Source organism: Zonotrichia leucophrys, chromosome 20, assembly GCF_028769735.1.
Source record: "Zonotrichia leucophrys gambelii isolate GWCS_2022_RI chromosome 20, RI_Zleu_2.0, whole genome shotgun sequence".
NCBI classification, from domain to species: Eukaryota; Metazoa; Chordata; class Aves; order Passeriformes; family Passerellidae; genus Zonotrichia; species Zonotrichia leucophrys.
In genome coordinates, this window is record NC_088189.1 from 8,403,340 (window position 1) to 8,423,915 (window position 20,576).

At 42.2% G+C, this 20,576-nt stretch overlaps 1 protein-coding gene across 6 annotated transcripts in view; it reads right to left on the bottom strand.

Moving 5' to 3' along the window:
- The window catches only part of EYA2 (EYA transcriptional coactivator and phosphatase 2), an 87,136-nt gene extending 67,047 nt beyond the window's left edge, over positions 1-20,089 (bottom strand). For 2 of the 6 annotated variants that reach the window (XM_064730142.1, XM_064730141.1), the window contains exon 1: positions 19,541-19,671. In XM_064730142.1, the coding sequence (XP_064586212.1) occupies positions 19,541-19,605 (65 nt within the window). In that variant the 5' untranslated portion in view covers positions 19,606-19,671. Of the gene's footprint in view, positions 1-6,997; positions 7,012-15,921; positions 16,042-17,972; positions 17,992-19,540; positions 19,672-19,943 lie in introns of those variants that run through there. The other 4 variants (XM_064730143.1, XM_064730147.1, XM_064730145.1 and 1 more) reach the window with 4 other exon arrangements.
- Between the last annotated feature and the right edge of the window lie 487 nt (positions 20,090-20,576).

The window sequence follows — 20,576 nt, forward strand, 5'->3', positions numbered from 1 at the left end:
TTAAAGACTGCTATCAAGGACAACACTGAGGTAATGTGAAAGCTGAGCCTGGCTGCTCCTCTCCACCTCCCATCCCCCAGGACCCTCTCCCTGCAGTTTATTTGGCACAGAGACTTATCCAACATTGCTACCCAAGAGTTCCCGAGCACGATTAATTTGCTAAGGATACAAATCTCCAACAGCACGTCAGTCCTGCTGATGATTTATGAAATGCCAGAGATCATTCTCTCACCAGTGATAAGCTCTTGGTTTTGTATCAAACCTCTTGCAATTTCTAAGGCCATTCTTGACTCTGCATCACTCCCAGACAGGGCAGGGGCAGAGCTGCAGCAAGGATTTCTGTAATGAACTGCAGGTTATGTATACACACAAATAAAACAGAGGGCCAGGTTATGAATTCTTGCATAGTTCCATATGTAAAAAGCTGAGAGTGTGCTTTGGAGCAGGGACAAGTCTCACTAGGCAAACACTCTGTTTGGGCTGTTCTCCTCCCAGGATGCAAGCACTCACCAGCAATTGCAAAATTAGGCAACGTTTCCTTTTCTCAACTGCTCAAAATATTGTCCTTGGCACCCCAATGGCCCGAGATACAAGAGCAGGGAATCCAAACAGAGTCTCAGAAACTTCAGAAGTTTTTCACATTTCTTTGCCAGACATTGCCTATGCTGTACAACCCACCTGAAACCCACAACACCCCAAGAGTTACTCAAATCCCAGCACACCCTTGACCAGAAGACACCAGTGATACCCAACTGCCCTCAGCTATGATTTTATTCCTTTGATCAATGACAGACAGATTATGTTTTTCTTTTACAAGCAGCATTTGCAGTCAGCTTGTGTTTCCTTGTGTTCATTCTCCCCATTTATGCAGACTGTAAGTTATTTTTACCTATGTGGAATAACCACAGATAGCTGAAAATATTTAAGATATGAGATCTTCACTATGACCAGCCAAGAATCCTCCAGCTGCTCTTTTTGTTCTGACAAGTTAGCCCTTGCTTAACAAAAACACTTCAAAACTGGAACAGTTGGGGTTGATAGGACAGTTTTTGGAACTATTCCTCTATCTTAAGGGCTGGCATTAGCTACTAATTCCTGTAAGAGGAGGCTACCATGAGACACCTCTGCTGAGTTCCATTTGTTTTCCTGTTGTCTCTCTCCCCACTGCATTTACTTGTGCTGGGACAAAGCTGAAGCTCTATCCAGCTCTGCTGTCTCTAAAACAAGACATTAATTTGATTTGTAGGCATTAATCAGCATGCCATCCCTTGGGGTGTGCATGCCCAGGGTTAGCCAGGGGGATTTTCCACTCGTGGTGCCTCCAAAGTCAGATGTTTGAACCACCTTGCACACCACAAACTTGGGGTCACTCCAGGCCTGCCCTGCGTTCTTTCCCAGCATAGAAACAAGTCAGTCTGGTCAGGATTCTATGCATAAGCAAGTGATTTTTATTTGATAAAAAACTTTTCAGTCCTGTCACTATTCCTTATGCACATTTGTATCACAACTCAGCAATGCCATGTATTTCTCTGCCCTGTTCCAACTGTAGAATCTTCTCTAAGGCTCTCCAGATTAAGACATTGCACTAAGACAACTTTACATCACCTTCAAGTCACTATTACAAGCCAGTGAGAGGTATAAAACCTGAATTTAGAATCTGGGTACAAAGAGAAGCAACAGGAAGGAGCAAACAAGATTTAGGAATTTGTTATGAAATACAGATCTTCCATTCCTATAATAACTGGAGCAATCTGGAATTGAACTGCATATACACTACCCAAATATTGGCTTTCTTTTTCTTTATCATAAAAACTGATTATTGTGTGGGCATTTAATATCAGGGCACTAATATTTCAGTCAGTTATAAAACAAGACCTGTATATTTGACAGAAAAGCCATTTCAAACTTGCAGTTTGTTTTGTAAATCAGTGTAACTCTGGTTGCATTTAATAAGCGTGAGAAACAGAGAATTTTACATATACTTTTTAAAATGTACTTCTGTGCTCAGACAAACCTTAGAGGTTTGGTTGTTTCAGCTCTACAGTTCTGCCCACAAGCTGGTAAAACCATTATTGCCACAGAAACCTCACAGGAGCAATAAAACAAACAAACAAACAAACCCTAGAGCCCACAAAAACCTAAAATCAAAACAACCTACCTTCATCTGCATGCACAGTCTGACTGAAAAATACACATGCAATCAAGCCACAATTAGCTCCTGACACCATCAGCAGCCTCTGATGTCAGAGATCACCTGCAGTGCAAGAGGCTTTTAAAACTAAACATTTCTTTTCACTCTGGGCTCTGCCTCGTTCTCTGCTTGCAGCCCAACATGAATTGTAACTGCAGGCACAGAGGTGAGGCTGTGGGACCAGCCCTGCTGCACCCCTGGAAGCAGAAATGCTTGAGCAAAGGTGAGGAGGTCGGAAAAGGGCAGAGTCCCAAGTCATTTTAAGTGGTTCAGCTAAGTAGGGAAGGCTAATGGGAAACCATTTTAATTTGTTACAGTCATCCCCAGCGAATAAAAGGACAACGTTTTTCTTCAGCAGCTTGATTACAAAGCAGTAAATCCCTCTGTGTATATAAAAGATCTATGAACACTATAGATCAAATGTCAGAAAAAGATTTGTACTTTGTGTTGGGAACAGTTTTAGATACTCAATCATTCTCATTTTTAAATTCTTCCAACAATTATTCTCTCCCCAGAAGCAGACACATGTAAGCAATTCTGCCATTCTCATCTACAGAGACACAAAGTAGTGACATTTTTGCAGCAAACACTTTTGGACCTTCTCTTTCCATAAACACCTAGAAGAAACACCGTTTTGAGCACAAAACATGTAATCTTGCCCTCTCTCCCAACAACACTGACTCTTCTTGGTAACAAAAACTGATGCTGCTTCAGTACTGGCTGCAATCTCTGCTTTACAGACCCCAGGCAGCAGCAAACAAGGCACAGCTCAAGGTGACAATATTCCCCAGCAGCAGAAATATCTTGGAGTAAGGATTATGCCAGAATAGGATTGTTCTCCAGTTGCTGACAGGGTTTTTGTGCAGGGTATCAGTTTCTTTTTCCCTGACAAACTGCCAGTTCTGATAGACCCACAGGCCAGCATACAACCTATTTCATGCACTCACCTAACATGGAAAAGCATTTAAAACAGTGACAGTTGTAGCTGTACAGCCACAGGTTCTTTTACAAAAAGAGGATTTTTTTTTTAGTTGGAAGCAGAATTTTAGGCATAGAAGTAAAATGCTCAGCCATTAGGAATTATTAAGCCTTTCTAAAGATCTATAATTCAGAGGCAAACCCCAAATATTTGGTTTATTTCTCAACAAAATAGTGACCTGGTTATGGCAATTTGTATCTTGTGCCCACATGGGTTTTTTCTCTGATCATAAGAAATAAATACTCTGAAGCAAGAAACATTTTAATTACATCTACATTCACAGCAGGTCTTGGAGTTCTACCTGCTGCTGTAATCAAGAACCACTACACACTGAACCACAAAACTCTGTAATGCAGACTCAGCACTGCATGCTAAATAGTTCTGTCCACTGAACTTTACAGAAACCTTCCTGTACTGAGTTTGCCTTTTGATGAGGAACTTCAACCAGCCCTGCAACTGTGGAAACCCCTGAGGTAAAATATCCTGACAGCCCCCAGGGACTGCTTAGGAGAGATGTTACACCATGGCTCAGCACACACTTGCACCAGGACAAGGGGCCCTTACAGCAGCGTGATCACATTACCAACAGCTCAGCCGTGGGGTGGCAAAGCTCCCTGACAGCTTTATTCACCTTTTCCTACTCAAGGACAAAATTCTGCTGCTGGCACCTCAAGTGCACAATGTATACCTGCTGCCTCAGGCACTCACACCAACATTTCTCCCCTCCAGCATACTGAACTAACACTGTTTGTGGCATCCTCAGCCAGGTTTTGGAGAGGTCAGCTCTGCCTTTAACAAATTTTTCTATACAGAGGCAAAGCTGTATGACACACACAGTATAATTTTTAAGAGGCTGAATTTTAAAACTTTTAATCCATTTATTGTCAGTAACAAATTTTACAGCAGTTTGGACGTGTGGATATTGACCCCTGGCCAAAGCAGGCTCTGGTGTTTGTGTTCTGTCTGCCCACAACACTGCCTGTCACTTCTACTGGCTGAAATGTTCTCTGGTGTGGTTTTGCAGAGTGTCCCTCCCTGCTGAGGGCTACACACCACCAGTTGGGCTCCAGCTCATCTATGGCTCTGCTGAGCTCATGGGGAGCAAGGGGAGGGAGTGAGAACAGCAGGGGATGGGACCCAAAGCTAAATAAATCAGCGTTGCTTTGATCCTTTGGGATGAGGATGCTGTAAAAACACATGGTTATTAGAACTGTGATTTTATTGGTTAAAGAGCTGGCTATTGGCACTGTATTTCAGCATGAACTTACATGATGGTACTAAGTACAAAGTGTTCATTCTGTTTGTGGCTATAAGAATTAATCTCTTCCATGTGCAGAGAGGAGGGTGTGTGATAATTCAGCTGAGATTCCTGTTGGTAGTCTGGGCAAGCACTCACCAGCTGCAGGGCTTTCAACAATGCACAGCTCCAGCTCCAAGAACAAATGATGTAACTAACACCCCTGTGAGTGCTGCCCAGCAGGGCCACAGCAGCCTGCTCACTCCAGGCTCTGCATCCAAGCAGGCTGTCAGAAACCCGAAAACCTGAAACTAAAAGGTGAGTTTCTCCCCAAACACTCCAACATTTAACTCTGGACGGGATTCAACAGCTAATGGACATTGAATGAAATGGTATGGTTCTAATAGCTTGCATTTGCCTCAATAATAAGAAAAGGTCTGATCCTGATTATTAAAAATGAAAAACTAATTTGCAATGTTTATGTGGATGGCAGCTTTATATGGATGATAGAAATGGTCCAACTGCCTTTACAATCCAGCTGGAACAAAGTTTTCATTTTTCTTTTTCATGAAATTTCATTTATTATGAGCACTGTGTCTCAGTAAGGCAGCTGTTGGCAGTGAGATGTGAAATTTAAGTTAAGCTGGTTAGTACCAAGAGCCAAGCTATAATATTTTTTTGTCAGAGAAAAGTTTTCCTTGTATATATGCAGTAATTAAAATGGTTTGTCAGTCAATCCTATCAACCCCCCTTGAAGGAAGAGATAATGCTATTTTAAAATACAATTTACAAATTGCAACCAAGAAACTGGGATTGCTACAGCTCATTTCAGAGAGGTTTTAAGTAGGTAATGCACCAATGAATTCAGAAATTAGGGATACCTGGTTTTCATCACTGTCCTACTAATATAGTGTCGGATTTTGGGCAAGTCACTTCTGACAAGATTCCAAATGGGAATTAAATAAGGATCAGTGTGTTACTGAGGATGCCTCACACAGCCTGCACCTGGAGGAAATTGTCCTGGGCTTCCTATGACTGGGGCAAGCACTCCTGTCATTCAGTATACAACCATGATTCTCCTCCAGCTCCTCTGGTTGCTACAAAAGAAAGCAGCAGTAAACTTCCCATCTTCCTCTGAACCTCCTCTGGAATGTGTTTAAGATGCACATTTCAAAAATACCAACCTAAAACTGCCCTTGGGAAACAGGTGGATGAACAGGACAGGACTTGGCACACGCTGTTGGAAGTTCAAGCCAGGTAAGGGTTGAAATTTTATGAATTGAGTAAAAGAGAACATTAAAAAACCCCATGTAAACTGAAGTATTAAGCTGATCAATCCTCAACAGCTACAATGACTACTTGCAAATTGGCTCCTTTCCCAAATTGTTGCCTGGAAGTTCATCTCTCAAGGCTAATTGGAAAACTGTATCATCATCTATCCTGAGATTTGATTAACTCCTATAGATTGTAAACATTCAGAGGCTTTACTACTAACCAAAGACACAACCTGTCCCTGGGTCAGCCACAGTGACCAACAAACTCATCTTTTACTGTTTTTCTACGGGATGAACTTACTGATCCAGCCCACAGCACATCAATGGCACTATCACTGAAGAGGAGACAGGAACACACAGCCAGGCTGAGCAGGACACAGCTCTCAGCCAGATAATCCACTCTGGAATTGTGATGTATTTTTGTGATACATGGGATCTATCAACACCATTGCTTCAGGAGGGTCCCACTGCCCATGGGGTGACTGTAGTTCCACCTAAGACAAACCCGAATTACTCCCCTGTTCAGGTGACAGCTACCTGCACTTCCCTGTAAACACAGGATTACAATTAAATACTCCAACACAGCTGAAGTTGGCACCACTTTTACTATTATATTGTTACCTGACAAACAGATTAATTTAATGGCTTTGAGGACTCTGCCCATACCACCTAATCCATAAATTATACTCATACACAGGCTTTTAAGCAATTCTTATTTGATATCTACTTTAGGTATTTGCAGCTTTGGGTGTTTACTTCTTGTCATGCTTACAGTTTGACAGCCATCTACTGCAGTTAAAAACAGAGCCAAAAAGTTCAACTAGAGAACTAGAAAATTAAATTGCATTTAGGGATGGGTGGGAGGCTGCTCACTGACATTTAGTATCATTGAACAACAGTGGCTGGCTTCAGGGTACTTGCAAGTATTTTTGAGCCAAAGAAAGCTTAGCAGGTTCTTTCCTCCAAGCAATTCTTTCTCTGAGGAGTTTTTAAAGGGATAAGCATTGGGATTTACTCTTCTGAGATTACATGCATTGTTAAAGACAACTAGACTGTATCCCTTTTGTATTGGAAAAAAATAAATCTGCCTTGTCAGCATCTAGAGGGTTAAAATCCTCAGATTAAAAATGCATTCAGTACATTCAAAAAGATGAGCTGGTGGTCATCAGTCCACAAGTACTGCCTCCAAATACACACTCACAGATTTACAGCAATATAAAAATACAAGGCTGGCAAGAAACTGAAATGAGAATAAAACACATATGAATCATGCACACAACTAATTAAACATGAAAATTATCTTCACAGTCACTTACCTTCCCCATTGTAAGTTAACATTCAGCAGAAGAAATCTGAGAAGTGTATTTTAGACATGTGCAATCTGGGAGTAATATTTCTTTTAAACTCATGTCAGGATAACACAGCTTCCTTTCCAAGCACTGATTATTTTGGGCTCTCCTAAGTGAAGCGAAAAATGCTTAAGACTGAACACAAGCCTTGGCTGACAGCACTTAAGTGAGCCTGGAAATCTTCAAATGTACCGTGCTGGGAACTGCTGTGTAACTCCTAGGCTAAGGCTTCAGGGCAAAGCATACCTATATTCCATCCACTCACAAGTTAAAGAAATCAGATTTTGGCAACTAAACTCTGACTTCCTTTTGCATAAGTAATGCACCAACATCTGAGCACCCGACTGTTCACTGTCAGGGGACCATGTGAAAAACACCTCAACAAATCACATCCCAGCTATTTCTTCTTTACTAACATTTAATTTGCAGAATCCAATCCAAATTGCACTTCCAAAAGTCACAAGGGTGTATCAGCCACTTCAGGCACTACAAAAATAAACACGACAAAATTTGGAGCTTGCTTTTCAGTGATGCTGAAAAACTCCTGTATGAAATAACTTCCACAGGTCTACGCCAAGAGTAATTACAAAACTTTGAGTTCCAGAGACTAGAACACTGCAGGTTCCATTCTGCTTCTTCTGGTAATGGTATTTGCATCAAGGATGAGAGCATCCACTTGAGGAAAGACAGAGAGCATGGTGTTGGCACAACAAAGCCCTTTCATTAAGGAGACATCCTGGCCATTAAGAGCAGTCTGCTGGGGAAGGGTGCACCTCGCTAGATTGGGTTTCAAACCAAGTTCTCCATGAGGTGTTGAGCAAAAGAGAATTGGCTGCAAGCAGGACAACACAGGCCTGGTGGGTTTTGTTTACTGTGCAGTTGAAGGACCACTAAATGATTAATGAAGGGCTGACAGCTTCTTTGGAGAGTAGCAGACAACATTTTGGGGCAAGACTTTGGCTTGTCAGGTTAAACATAAAAATGCTTACACAGAGCTCTCTCTCCTGAGCTCACTGCTGTTCAAATGACTTTTCTAACTTGTTTCCCAGGACAAGAACACAAATGTAAGGCTATCTTGAGGAGAAAAAAGCAGCACAACAAAATGTTAGTTTGCCAGAGCATCTGGCACATTCATATATGCGATAACACCAGCAGCACACTTTCATTGCCACCTTGTTAGCAGCTACAGGCAAATCTTCAGCAAGATCCCTCTCAAAGTAAACTTAATTCCACTGAGAACAGCAGGATCATTTACCCTCCTCAGAAAACCTCTGCCCTCCACTCTCCAGGCTCTTCCTAGGCACAGAGCTGCCATCACCATCAGGAATGGCAAGTGGCTCATGAGGAACTGAACATGCCTTCTTTTGGAGCATAAATAAGGTAAAAAAACACTGCCGTGCAAGCTTAAGGTTAATAGCTGAAAAGCCCTGAAGCCCAACATATCAAGAAAATTTTATATGTTATTTAAGCTTTGGTTGCATGATTAAAAGCAAGAGGATGGCCACCATTTGTTGGCAAGACCATCTCCTCTGTTTCTACACTTTAGCTATGAATATTGATAGAATACAGGCCAATGCCTCCAAACATTAAAGAAGATTTGGCTTCTGGAGAGGCAGGGAAGAGGAGAAGTCCCCTACAGGAGCTTTTCCAGTCTTCAGAGCACTTACAAATTTTCTGGCAACTTAAAATCAAAAAACACACTTAAGAAAACATATCTAGGAAATGTAAGATCCTGAACATGCAAAAAAAGTGTCCCTAGTTCAGGAATTCATGTAAAAGACAACACATTTCACAGCCAGCACGTTACCGTACAAGTACAACGACACTTTCAATCAAAATCATTCCCCAAGCTGAGTCTGTTTTGCCTATGATGGGAGATAGTGAGTGAGCTCCCTGTTCTTATCTTGAACCAGGAACTTTTTTTTTCATATTTTCTCCCCTGATCTGTTGAGGATGGGGAACAGGTGAGGAGTTACTCATCTCAGTGCTTTGACTGAAGAATACACTATAACTGGAAGAAATGCAGCAAATCCCATAAATTTCCTTTCCAATAATCTCCTTCTGACAGAACATAAAATCCTCCATTTCTCCAACTAACCATAGAACAGCTGAGATTAAATCTTCCCAGTGAGAAACACAACTGTGTTACCATGGCCTGGACTCTGCAGGGCTCCCCCTGTGACATAAACACCTCCACCACAAAGCTCTTGGGCAGGTTGTTTCCAACATTCATGTCCTTTGTTGGGCAGGTTTTTTTCCAACATTCATGTTGTTTGTTGGGCAGGTTTTTTCCAACATTCATGTTGTTTGGTGCAGCACTCACTTCTCCTTCCCAAATCTCTAACACCACTGGAGTCCTAACACCGAATCACTTCTGTCGTAGATATCTACTGCAAGCACTCATCCCAAGCAACTTTTTGGGCTTGGACTAAACCAGAAAGCCCCCAAGAAGCAAGAGTGCTGCTGCTGCAGGGTCAGCAGCTTGTTTCTTAAGGGAGAGAGACTGAAATCCTTACTTCACTCTCCCCTGGGCCTGCGTTGGCTCACGCTCTCCTCACTCCAATCTGTTGGAAACGGCAGCACTCGAAGGACAAGAGCTGAGTTAAAATTTTGTTACTGCAGCAAAAGGCAAAGTGAGGACACCACACCAGTCTCTGAACACTGGAGCAACTTTCTGTTGGGGAAAAATGACTTGTCAAAACACTGATGTGGCACAAACACCACGCTCTCTGCTGAAAGCTTCGAGCTGCAGATATTCCCCAGCAGCTTTTTCACCCAAGCCTTGCATTCAATTCATTTAACACCATGATATAGAATAAAAGCCATCAGCAGGCAGAATGTGGCTTTTTGCATTTTTTTAGCAATGCAGTTCCTCCTGCAGCAATCTCCAGGCTGCAGTAGGTGCAGCTGGGAATAGAACTGGGGATTGCTGTGTGCCAGAGCTCCTCCTCAGACTTGTCCCCATGAATTCCACTGAAGCCTGCAAGTAAAATCCTTCCCCAGGCATTTTACCCTGATTGATTCCTTCAGAGCCTTCCTTCACACAACTTAGGCTGCTTTCCAGACCTTTATTTTTCCTCCTTTTTGTAACTGTCTCCAACGGGAAGTTGCACTCGGTTTTTTCACCGTGCGTTTCTCTTAGAACTGACATCTCTGCATTGTAATGAAGGAACCCCTGGGTATTAGTGACAAATTAGTCACCAGCTAGAGAATATTTTCTTTTCATTTCTATACCAGGTGGAAGATATTAAAATCTCGAGAGGAATTTCACCTGCTCTGCCACAATAAATCATCACACAATTTTCTTTTATAGTGACTTAATTTTACTGCCTCTAAAACTTCATCACCATTGAAATAGTCTTCTGAACTTGGTCAGGGAGACTTTATAGTAAATAGTATGTATTTAATTATGCTTTGAAAATAATGTGATTTCACTTTCATACTTTAAATGGTGTTTTTAAAATATGGAATTATTCCTTTCTGAGAAGAAAACCCATGCACCACCATAGGTAGAAATTAACAGAAAAATATTTTCCCTTGTTTAATTATCTAATAAGGAACAGTATTTTAAAAATCTCCAGAAGACCCCACACAGTCTGTAAAAAAAAGGAGAAATATGGCACTCACTATTCTTTGTTGAAGAACTTGTAAAATAGCAGCCAAAAGAGAAGGGAAAAAAAAGTAAAAACACTTAGGTAGATTACTGAAGCCACAGGCCACTAAAATACAGCAAAATATTCACTGAAGGCAGAGATTTACCTTTTTAATTTTTTCTAGAAGGCTACTATGATTTTAGTAGTAATATATTATTTAAAAGTTGATTCTCAAAATGTTAACTTTACAGCCACATATTTTGTGTCATTACAGTGGGGTTTTCTACTTCATAAAGCAGATAAATTTATAATCAAAGCTAAATACTACACAAGTGGCTTACAGCTTCTGATTAAATGGCTTCATATACATTTATATGCTTTTAATCATCAATTAATTAATTTTTCAAACTATAATAGGTCCACTAAGTAAGCCAGCAGCAAAGGAGTTAATTTTACAACAGAAAATAACACCAAGACTGAAATTTAAGAGTCCTGCCCCACCAGCAAAAGGAGGGCTGAAGTGTGTCTATCAATAAATACAGCACGTTAAGTCTACATCCAATTGTTTCTTCCTCTATTTGCCAAGAAAAGAGAAGAGCAGAAGATCAATTAAAAAGCAGAAATGTAAAACCAAAGCGTTAAACGCTACGAGATATTTAAGATCCCACAGTGTTCCTTACAAGCGCAGAGCATCACTCCCCCGCTTCTCCCGGGGGAGTTCCAGCTCCAATAATTACCTTCTGTCTGCTCTCAGGGTTCAAGTTCAAAACAATATTCATTTTCCACTTCCCGTCCTCAACCAGGGCACAGTGCTCCTGTGCATCACTCAGGAACCACCCTGCCCCACCACAGATATGGTTAAACCACTGCTGGCAGTGAATAATCCTGATTTGTGGCAGGGGGCTGGGGCAAGGAGAAGCCCTGGGCTTTAAGAGGGAAAGCATCAAGCTCCAGCATTAACATCTCTGACTCTGAGCAGCAGCATCCTTTATTACACTCAATTAGAAACCAAGATTTGTCTTCCTTTATTACATTCAATTACAAACCAAGCATTTGTCTCCACACCCCACCCCTAATTATCGGGGGGCCTAAATGGTGTTTCAGAACTAATCTAGCCCAGAAGGTTTTGCTGCATCTCAAATATTTTTACAGCAGACTCACTTGGCTTCCTCAGCCCCCTCCCCATCTAGTTCTCCCCAAATTATATTCATCTGCTGCAGTGAACAGGAAGAATGGCTGCCAAACAAGCAATATGAAATCATATATAATAGGCAGAACACGCCTTCCTTCAAACCACAACTTAAGAGTTTTCAGGTGAAGAGACACTGAAGAGGAAAGACAGCAAAGTTTGTGAAATTTGCTATACAGAACATAATCTTACATTGCCTTGTGCAGGGTGACACACATTTACAGCATTGCTGAATGATTATGTATTTCTGATCAGAGACCTAAGCTCGCCTCTTGTTCAGAGAGAAATGAATTTTATTAAAAACAAGATTCCTCTAATGTAGGTATTTACATAACAAGCCACCAAGGCTACATACAATAATGATCTCATAATTTTATTTCAATAATTAAAATGATAAATGTTGTCTGCCTTATTTTCCTGCTGCACACCTAACTCCACCAACACACTTAGGAGTACCAGGTCAGAGATGTGATACCATGGGCTAAGTCATATCACTGCAAGTTTTTGGTACAGGAGGTTCCAACCACTGGTACCAATAGGGCCACGGCACCTCCCTCTCTCCACCAAATCCAGATTTACCATCTTTTTTAACTGCTGCTGGAAACTTTGCTGATTTGCAAACAGGCATTTGAGCATGGACAGCACAGAAAGATGATTCCCACTCTGGTTCTGCAAGGCTCAGACACTGAAGAAGTCAGCTGGACTTGCACTGGCAGCAGTTATGATGGAATTGAAAAAAAAATTAAATATGCACTTTTGTAACGAGTACAGAAGGTTTAAAACTGCTCCCACTCAATAAAGTTCAACCCTAAAGTGAAATGATTGGGAACTGCAGTGAGAGCACGACTGGATCTAATACATTTATGCACAGTTGAACACAAGGAAGGAGAAAATTTATGTATTTTGCTACAAGCATTAAGGCTGACATAATCCTAAATCTGTCTCAGTGAAGAGGAGTAGTATCAACACAGCACTTATCAAATGTAAGCTAGCAAAAACACAGGTTTATAAATTCAAAAATAAAGTCAGCATACAAAAGAAGAATAAAAAGAAAAATTTGGATACAGCAAAAATAACAATCACGTTTTACTTAAAAAAGTGTTGCCTTTCAGAAAAAATGGTGCTTTTTAGTTTGTTAAGGGGTGGAAAAAACAATCTCTCTTTTTCAAATAAAAAGTATTGCTCAATTTTAGACAAGATTTTGTCTTGTTTCACCCACAGTAGCGGGGAAAAATAATAAATTTACATAGCTTACAAAAATGAAGTACACACTGTCAACATTTATGGAGGATAAAGTAGTTTGTAAATACATTTTGTCTTGTCTTAGAAACAAAGAATTGTCAGATAGTTGCCATTAAACTCTATGGATGGTAACTGAGCACAGAGGAGCAGTCGCAAGGGGAATCAAAACTAGTGATACAGATCTATATTCAAAACTGATCAAAGTTCTTTCCAAAGTAGCTGTAGGACAATTACACAGCAAACAGCCAAATCAAATATGTCATCAAAAGACACGATTTGCAATAGATGGAAAACTTGTCTTCAGGACAGCTGATGAGGCTCTCTGCGTGGTGCACAGACAGAGCTGTAAATAACTGGGGCCCCCAGACTGCTCTGCTTACTCAACCTATTTAAAAAACAAAAACATCTCAGATGCTGCCCCACTTTCCCCTCACTGTTTCTTGTGGGTGCCTGCGTAATCCTAGAGGCATGTCCAGTTTTTAAGGCATTTGCTGAGTTTAAGGAACATTCCCCACGTCCCCCTGTCTCTGGAAATCCCGCTCTGGTTGAGTTTCTCTGTCAAGTCTGTTCTTTCCAGCATAGACAGAGGCACCAACTCTCCATGGGTTGACCAGTTACTATCTGGGCTGACTAGTATTAAATAATTTTCTTTATTTAGGATTATTTATTTAGCTGAGCTGCTTTCCTTCTCAAAAGCAGGGATGGCAAACAAGAATTTCTGCACAACGAGACCGAATATCTAGACTTAGGTGTTCAAGCCAACAGCACAAACTGACCCATTTTCTCAAACCTCTCTGCACATCTAAGAAGGGATGATTAAAACTGGAACTTCTTTGATTATTGCAACCAATAAAAAATAGGAGCTCACAGCCAGGAGCAGGCAGCAAAGACAAATCCTGCTTGCAGAGAGACATGGCTCTGATCGAGCTTGGAGTCTGTAATGCTGCTTTATGTAAAAACATTCCTGAAGAAGTCTATTCTAGTTAAAATAATTCAAGACTTCCATTTCCCTGAATTATTAAGTGGTGTTGCAGCAAAGGCAAGTTGAGGTTCTACCATGCATCAATTTCCTCTCCAAAAAGCAGAGGGGAGATGAATGACACCAGCTTTTCATGCAGCACTCACGCAGACACAGACGTGAAGAAATCTCAGGTTTGTAACCAAATACTTTAAACCTTCATTTCCTTAACAGAAAACCAGCTGGGAATAAGTTAGAAGTGGGCTATCATCAAGGAAGTTCCTAACATCTGAACAACAAACTTCAGTTCCACCACTCTCTGTGCATCAATAACAAACCCTTCACCTGCTTTTCAAATTGCTACGGCCCAAATCATATCCAGGCTCTCACAGCCTCGAGCCCATTTTCACTCTTTGTATTCAAACCTGGCAGCAACAACAACAAAAAAAAAAAAACCTCAGCAGTTTTGCAAATAACGAGATCCCACACCCCAACAAAACATGCACCCTGCTTCTACTAAATAAATGTCAGTCAACAAATAGGCACAAATTTCACAATGGCTGAGGTCATTCCCTCTAAGTCATTACGGTTTGTGGGTGAGTTTTCCTGGTGGTTTTAACATTGGTTTCTGTGATTGCAGCTATGCTTATTTATGCATTTAAGGCGTATGATCTAATACACTTAGGTTTAACTACTTCATTCTTTTGACATTCTTTCCAAATTATAAAAAGGATTCTTGGTGTTTTCACTGCCTTGGTAAAGCAACAAAATTGCTGTCCACATAATTTCTTAAAAATACAGAACAGAGTAAGTACTTGTTGAAAATAATTCAAAGGAAAAAAACCCTACCCCAGACATTCCCTCCTCCAAGATAACACTTTTGCTCTCTCTCTTTCTCTCCCCCCCTTCTGAGGGAACTTGCTATTTTTTTTAGAAATAGATGTTTTGCTGGCTTTTTAAAAACAATATCCAGGCCTTAAGAGTGATTCAGCTACAACTTATAATCAACACAGTAGTTCAGCTTATTTTTTTCAGCCCTTCTATTTTTACTGTTATGCTTTTTAAAAACTGCACATTTGTGGTATGCTTCAGTCACATTGCATCTTCCACTGCACTTTGAATTCTACAATAATGCTCATTTTATTCTACGCCTTTTGGTTATTATCTACCAGGGATCCTTGCCTGATAAAAATCAAAGAAGGCAATTTTCTACATTTTTATAATGGAAATTTAAATTATCTCCCTCCAAGGCACAAAAAGCCCAAAGAGCCCGCATCATCCAAATGAGGATGGAGAAATTCACTGACTTGTAGGAAACATTCAGAAACATTTTCAAGAAGCTGAAATTAAAATTAAAATTGTGCATGGAGGTGGGTGTGCACATCTCTCTCCCAATACTGTGTGCAGTGTGTGGCTATTACCTTATATACAGAAGTCACAGTAAAACACTTTAATTGACCTCTTTAAACTTGAGGCCATGGGTAATTCTGTATTTCTGGAGTCCCTGAAATGGTTTTATAAAGTCCAAGCACGTTTCTAATCCAGCAGAAGAAAGAGTGAGACCCCCCCACAAGCTCTGTGGAGAGAGAAGGGTCCCATCCTGTGCTGCCACCTCTTGCAGCTCAGCACCATCACCAGGTACTGTCTGACTCCAGCTCTGACCCAGCCACACCAACAAAACCTTATTCACTGGCACTCAAAGCACTCTCAATTTCCCAAGCCATCACCCCAAATCTGTAAAATCCCTCCATCACAGCCACACACTCTGTGGGCACCACAACAATACCTCATGCTCCTCTGTCCCCTCCCGCTCCATCCTTCCCAAGCTGCTTTTTCTAATTGAACCCCAGCTACAACGATCCCCCACAAATTACAGCAAACCTCCCTTGAAACTCCCCATAAACCTTACCACAACCCTGCAGCAGACTTCTGGCTTTGCACAGAGCCTCTCAGCACCAGGGAAGACAGCTCAGCACGGCACTAAGGAAGCGTTTTCCGGGCACAGCAGAGGTGACAAACAGGAGGAGAGCAAAGCCAAGATGCCATCTCGACTCCAGGCAAACAACCCCTCCTGACCTCTGGCAGCTCCCACACACTATTAAACAAAAACCATTCTCTCCATGTTAATGAACCATGTACAATCTAACAGATAACGCTGATGTTAAATAAACATGTTTGTATGTGACTCCTAATGCCAGGACTTAGGCAGCTGCAGACAAATAATTTTAAATGGGAAGGATTATGCCCATGTAATCTTTCTCATCTCATTTTACACATCTTTGAAATAATTAAAATATATAATTAAAGCACAAGCAGAAAGACTGAGTGAAAAGAGGTTTGACTATTTTTAATTATTCACTCTGTGACACACTCACTGGAACCATCTCTGCAGTGAACATTATTTTGGATCCAATTTTCCTCTCACACCTCTTGCAGCAGTAAATCAAGATCAGCTGAACAGCCTGACAAAGAAGGGAGCTGGATCGGGTTTTGAATGCTGCAATAAAAAAATATTTTGCAAAAAACCTAAATTCTTATTCCAGATTTCTCCTCTCTCCTGCTTCAAACCTTGGGTAGCAGCAAATCTACCTGCAAATGGCAACACCTCCAGGCCCCAAATGACCCAACCAAGAGGAGCAATTATTTGCATCCTAATTGAAGGGCTTATCCTCACCTGATTAAAACAAGGTGTTTGTTAAACATCATTACTTGAGTTAAGATCTGCAAATAAAGATGAAGTATTGTTTTAAGAATTTGACTGCCACAAAACAATTGTTTTCTGATGGGATCTCTTAATGAACAGTCCCAACCAGGATTTTCAGCAGAAAAGGAAGGGAAAGAGATTTGGCAAGTTCTCCCTATTCATATCAAAGTGAGGAAAATGCCAAGGGGTTTGAGTACTTACATTTTTTAATAGACATATACTAAAAAAAAAATAAATCTTGTATTTTTAACTAAATTAAGCCTCCAAAAAGGAGGACATATTTAAGCCTGAATGGCTTTACTTAATATATTCCATTGTTTATAACTGAATATATATTTTTTGTTCCTAACTATTTTCCTGTCATGTGCAGTACAATGTGAAATTTAATGAAAATAACCTGGTTGTTAATCCAGGATGCTCCTCCATGCACTACTGAAATATACAATGCTACTGCTGTGAAAAATACACAGGTACAATGAAACTAACGATACACTGGGAACGGCAGTATGAAATTTCCTTCTCTACATCATCTACCAAATGACCCCTCCACTTACAGGATACATTCAAAACATTCATATTAAAACTGCAGTGTTCCATGGCTTATGAAAAGGATTTGAATTTGCAACTTCATTTAACAGTTTGTCCCAAATAAAAGTTACCCCAGCCAGGCAAAATTAACTCAAAAATATTTTCTTGGCATTCTAAGAACTTCTGCTAGTTTTCACAGATTTATAAAAGCATTTTTCACTGCATAAGCAATCTTAACAATCATTTCCACAGATTAGGTCTAACAACCTGTGAATTTATTGCAGAAGGAATTTACTGCAAGGAATAATTAGTCTTCAGCACTGCTCATGCTTGTTCTCCGGCTGAAGACACCTTAAGACCATCTGGTTACTGCAAAATTTGGCACAGAAGAAACAAATCTCACTGAAGAGAATTATAGCTGATTTCAGAATAGCTCTTGTACTACTACACATCATAAATAACAGTTGGGAAGACAGCAGAAAATTAGTAACGTCTCTAATTGTTTTCTTTGTCAGCAGTGTGTGCACACACACACTGACACACAAACACAGCCACGCAGAATTCAGCCCAACACCTCGCAGGCTTAAAGTTAAACATGCATAATATTTGCAGGATTAATAGCTAAATTATTAAATTTGCAGGGGAAAAAAGCATATTAACCAGCTATGCATAGCAACACATGAGACTCTTTAAGTGATATTCTGAGATCAAGTTCTTTGTGTGAATACCTGAGTTTAATTCCTTCTTATAATTCAAGGCATATCCGCACACACCGTGGAGTTGAATATGGGGCTTATTGTTGGAGGGGGAGTTATCAACAACATTTTTATTTCTCCCTAATGAAGCTTTTCTAATGGAACCTAAGGCTGCCAATGTTGTGAGGTATTTGAAACAGGAACCCGTTTCAAAAAATTTCAACCAAATAATGGTGATAAGATTAGCGAGTCATGGGAATCGAGTCTCCACGTACAATTTTAAAAGAAAATGAGCTGAGGGGAGTGGGCTAAGCAAAGTAAAGCAAAACAAATCAATGAGTGTAAAACCAAAAGCATACACCACTTGTTATTTAGCCAAATGTTTTGACCTGTTGGTGGGTGAGTAGAAGAGGCACAAGAATTACATGGACAGTTTGACTCTGTAACTACACAATTCAATTTTACAACATAAATTTAGATATTTTTTTTTAATTAAGTTAGAACAATTAAGTTATCAGCTGCTGTACCATTTCAAGTAAATTTTCAAAACATGCTTAAAAAGTTTCTGGAATGTCTCCAAAGCTATGAGTACTGATTATTTTCGAGGCATTTTGTGCTACATCTGAGGGCACACGATGCCTTCAATTTCAAAGCAGAACTTAAAATTCAGCTTTATTAAGAAATGGAAACAGTTTCCCCAAGTAAAAAGGGATGATGAGAAAGAATTTATCCTGTCTGAAGCAACAAGTAACAAAACAATGCAATGCTAAATGTATGAAACTATCTAAGAAGCATTACTTTAGACACAGATTTACTAAGTTTAAATGTATGCCATCTTTTGTGGACCAGATTGCCCTAATACCCACAGATGTGGATAGCATGAAGAAATTCAAACATGCTTTCTCAATAAACTGGGGGAGAAGGGGAGGGACCCTTCCACGGATGGCATTGCAGAGAAAAGAAATTCCCAGTAAATTAATGAAGTCCACAAGAGAAACAAAACAATAAACCATTCCTGCCACTGCTTTTAACGGCGCTCAGGGATGCGTGAATTTGATATTGCGCTGAACAAAATTTCTGTTAATATTTGATACAGACCAATAAACTGTTTATTGCTTCACTACATGTATTTTAGCAATCACAACTTTATACAACAGAATATATATAATTATTTGAAACGTCTGAGCAACAGTAGCTGTATACCATGAATAATTTCCTTTAGAGGCCATTCACTGGGCTCAAGTACAATTTAACACTCTGAAAAGTTTACTCAAACTGCACAAATCACATACAAGTTTTCCTCATAGAAGCAGCCGCGGGAAAGTGCAGCGGCTCACTTTATTTAAAAGCTATTAAAATCATTAATAAGCGGGGCTCGCTTGACGGTAAAACCGAACCGCACACTGAGCAGCGATTAACTCCCCGCGCTAATTCTGAGTCTCCGCACCCGGAGCCGCTCCGCGCCCGCGCTCCGCCGCAGCCGCCCCCTGACGGGCTCCGGAGCTCCGCGCCCCCGCCCCGCGCCCGCGGAGCGCTCCGGCCCGCGGAGCCCGGCGGGCAGCCCGCACCCGCGGAGGCGCGCAGCCCCCTGCCCCACTCACCGGCGGTGCAGCGCGGAGCCGCGGCGCTGCGGAGTGTGCGCGCCCGCCGCGGGCGCAGTGAGCATGTGCGAGGCAGGCGCGCATGCCCGCGGAAGGGAGCGCAGCGGAGCGGGGCGGCGGCTCCGCGCCCCGCGCTGCGCCCCGGGCGCGCCCACCCGCCCCCTCCCCGCCGCGCCTCCCGCCGGAGCCGCCCGCGGGCTGCGCGGGGCGCGGAGCGCAGCGCCACGGCCGCAGCACCGCGGCACGGCACGGCACGGGGGTTTCCCCTCGGCTCCTCTGCCTTATTGCTCGCCCGGCACAGCCGCCCCTCCGCCCCCCGCGACAGCCCGAGCCCGGGGCCGCCGGTCCCGCGCAGCGCCGCGGCGCTGCCCCCGTGCCGCCGCCGCCGTCGGGGCGCACCTACCGCACGCGTGAGGCACCGCGGCGCGTCCCGGCGCCCGCAGCGCCGCGCTGCCCGCGGTGCCGGGGCGGAGGAGGAGCCTCCCGCGGCTCCCGGGGCCGCCCGGCAGCCCCCCGGTACTGTGGCGGAGCTGCCCGGTGCCCCCGGGACTGTGGCGGAGCTGCCCGCGCCCCCCGGGCCGCAGGGAGCGCGGAGCCGCCGCTGCCGGTCGCGGGCCGGGCTGCGCGCTCACCGGCGGCAGGTACGCGCCGGGCGCGCTGTGTCCCGCCCGTGGCTATGGTTTTATGTTGGTGCTATCAGCGTTCATCGAGCTGCAAGTCTTTGAAAGAAATTTTTCCTGTAGAACTTGGACCTTTGAATGCCATGTGAATATCACCTTGTCTGTAGCCTCTGTTTCCATGAAAACAAGTCACTTTCACTACAGTCCTTGTGTTTCGGGTCTCTAGTGACATTTTAAAAATATCAATTTAAAAGGAAGGGCTTTTGTTGACATCTATTTTGTCTTAACATGCACAGTGCCACAGAGCCATGGGTCCTGCAGAAACAGCATCACTCACACAAGCCACCCTTCTGCACTCACAGAGCATCACACGGCTCCTGGCTCCCCAGAGGGCCAAACCCTGCCCATAGTTCTCG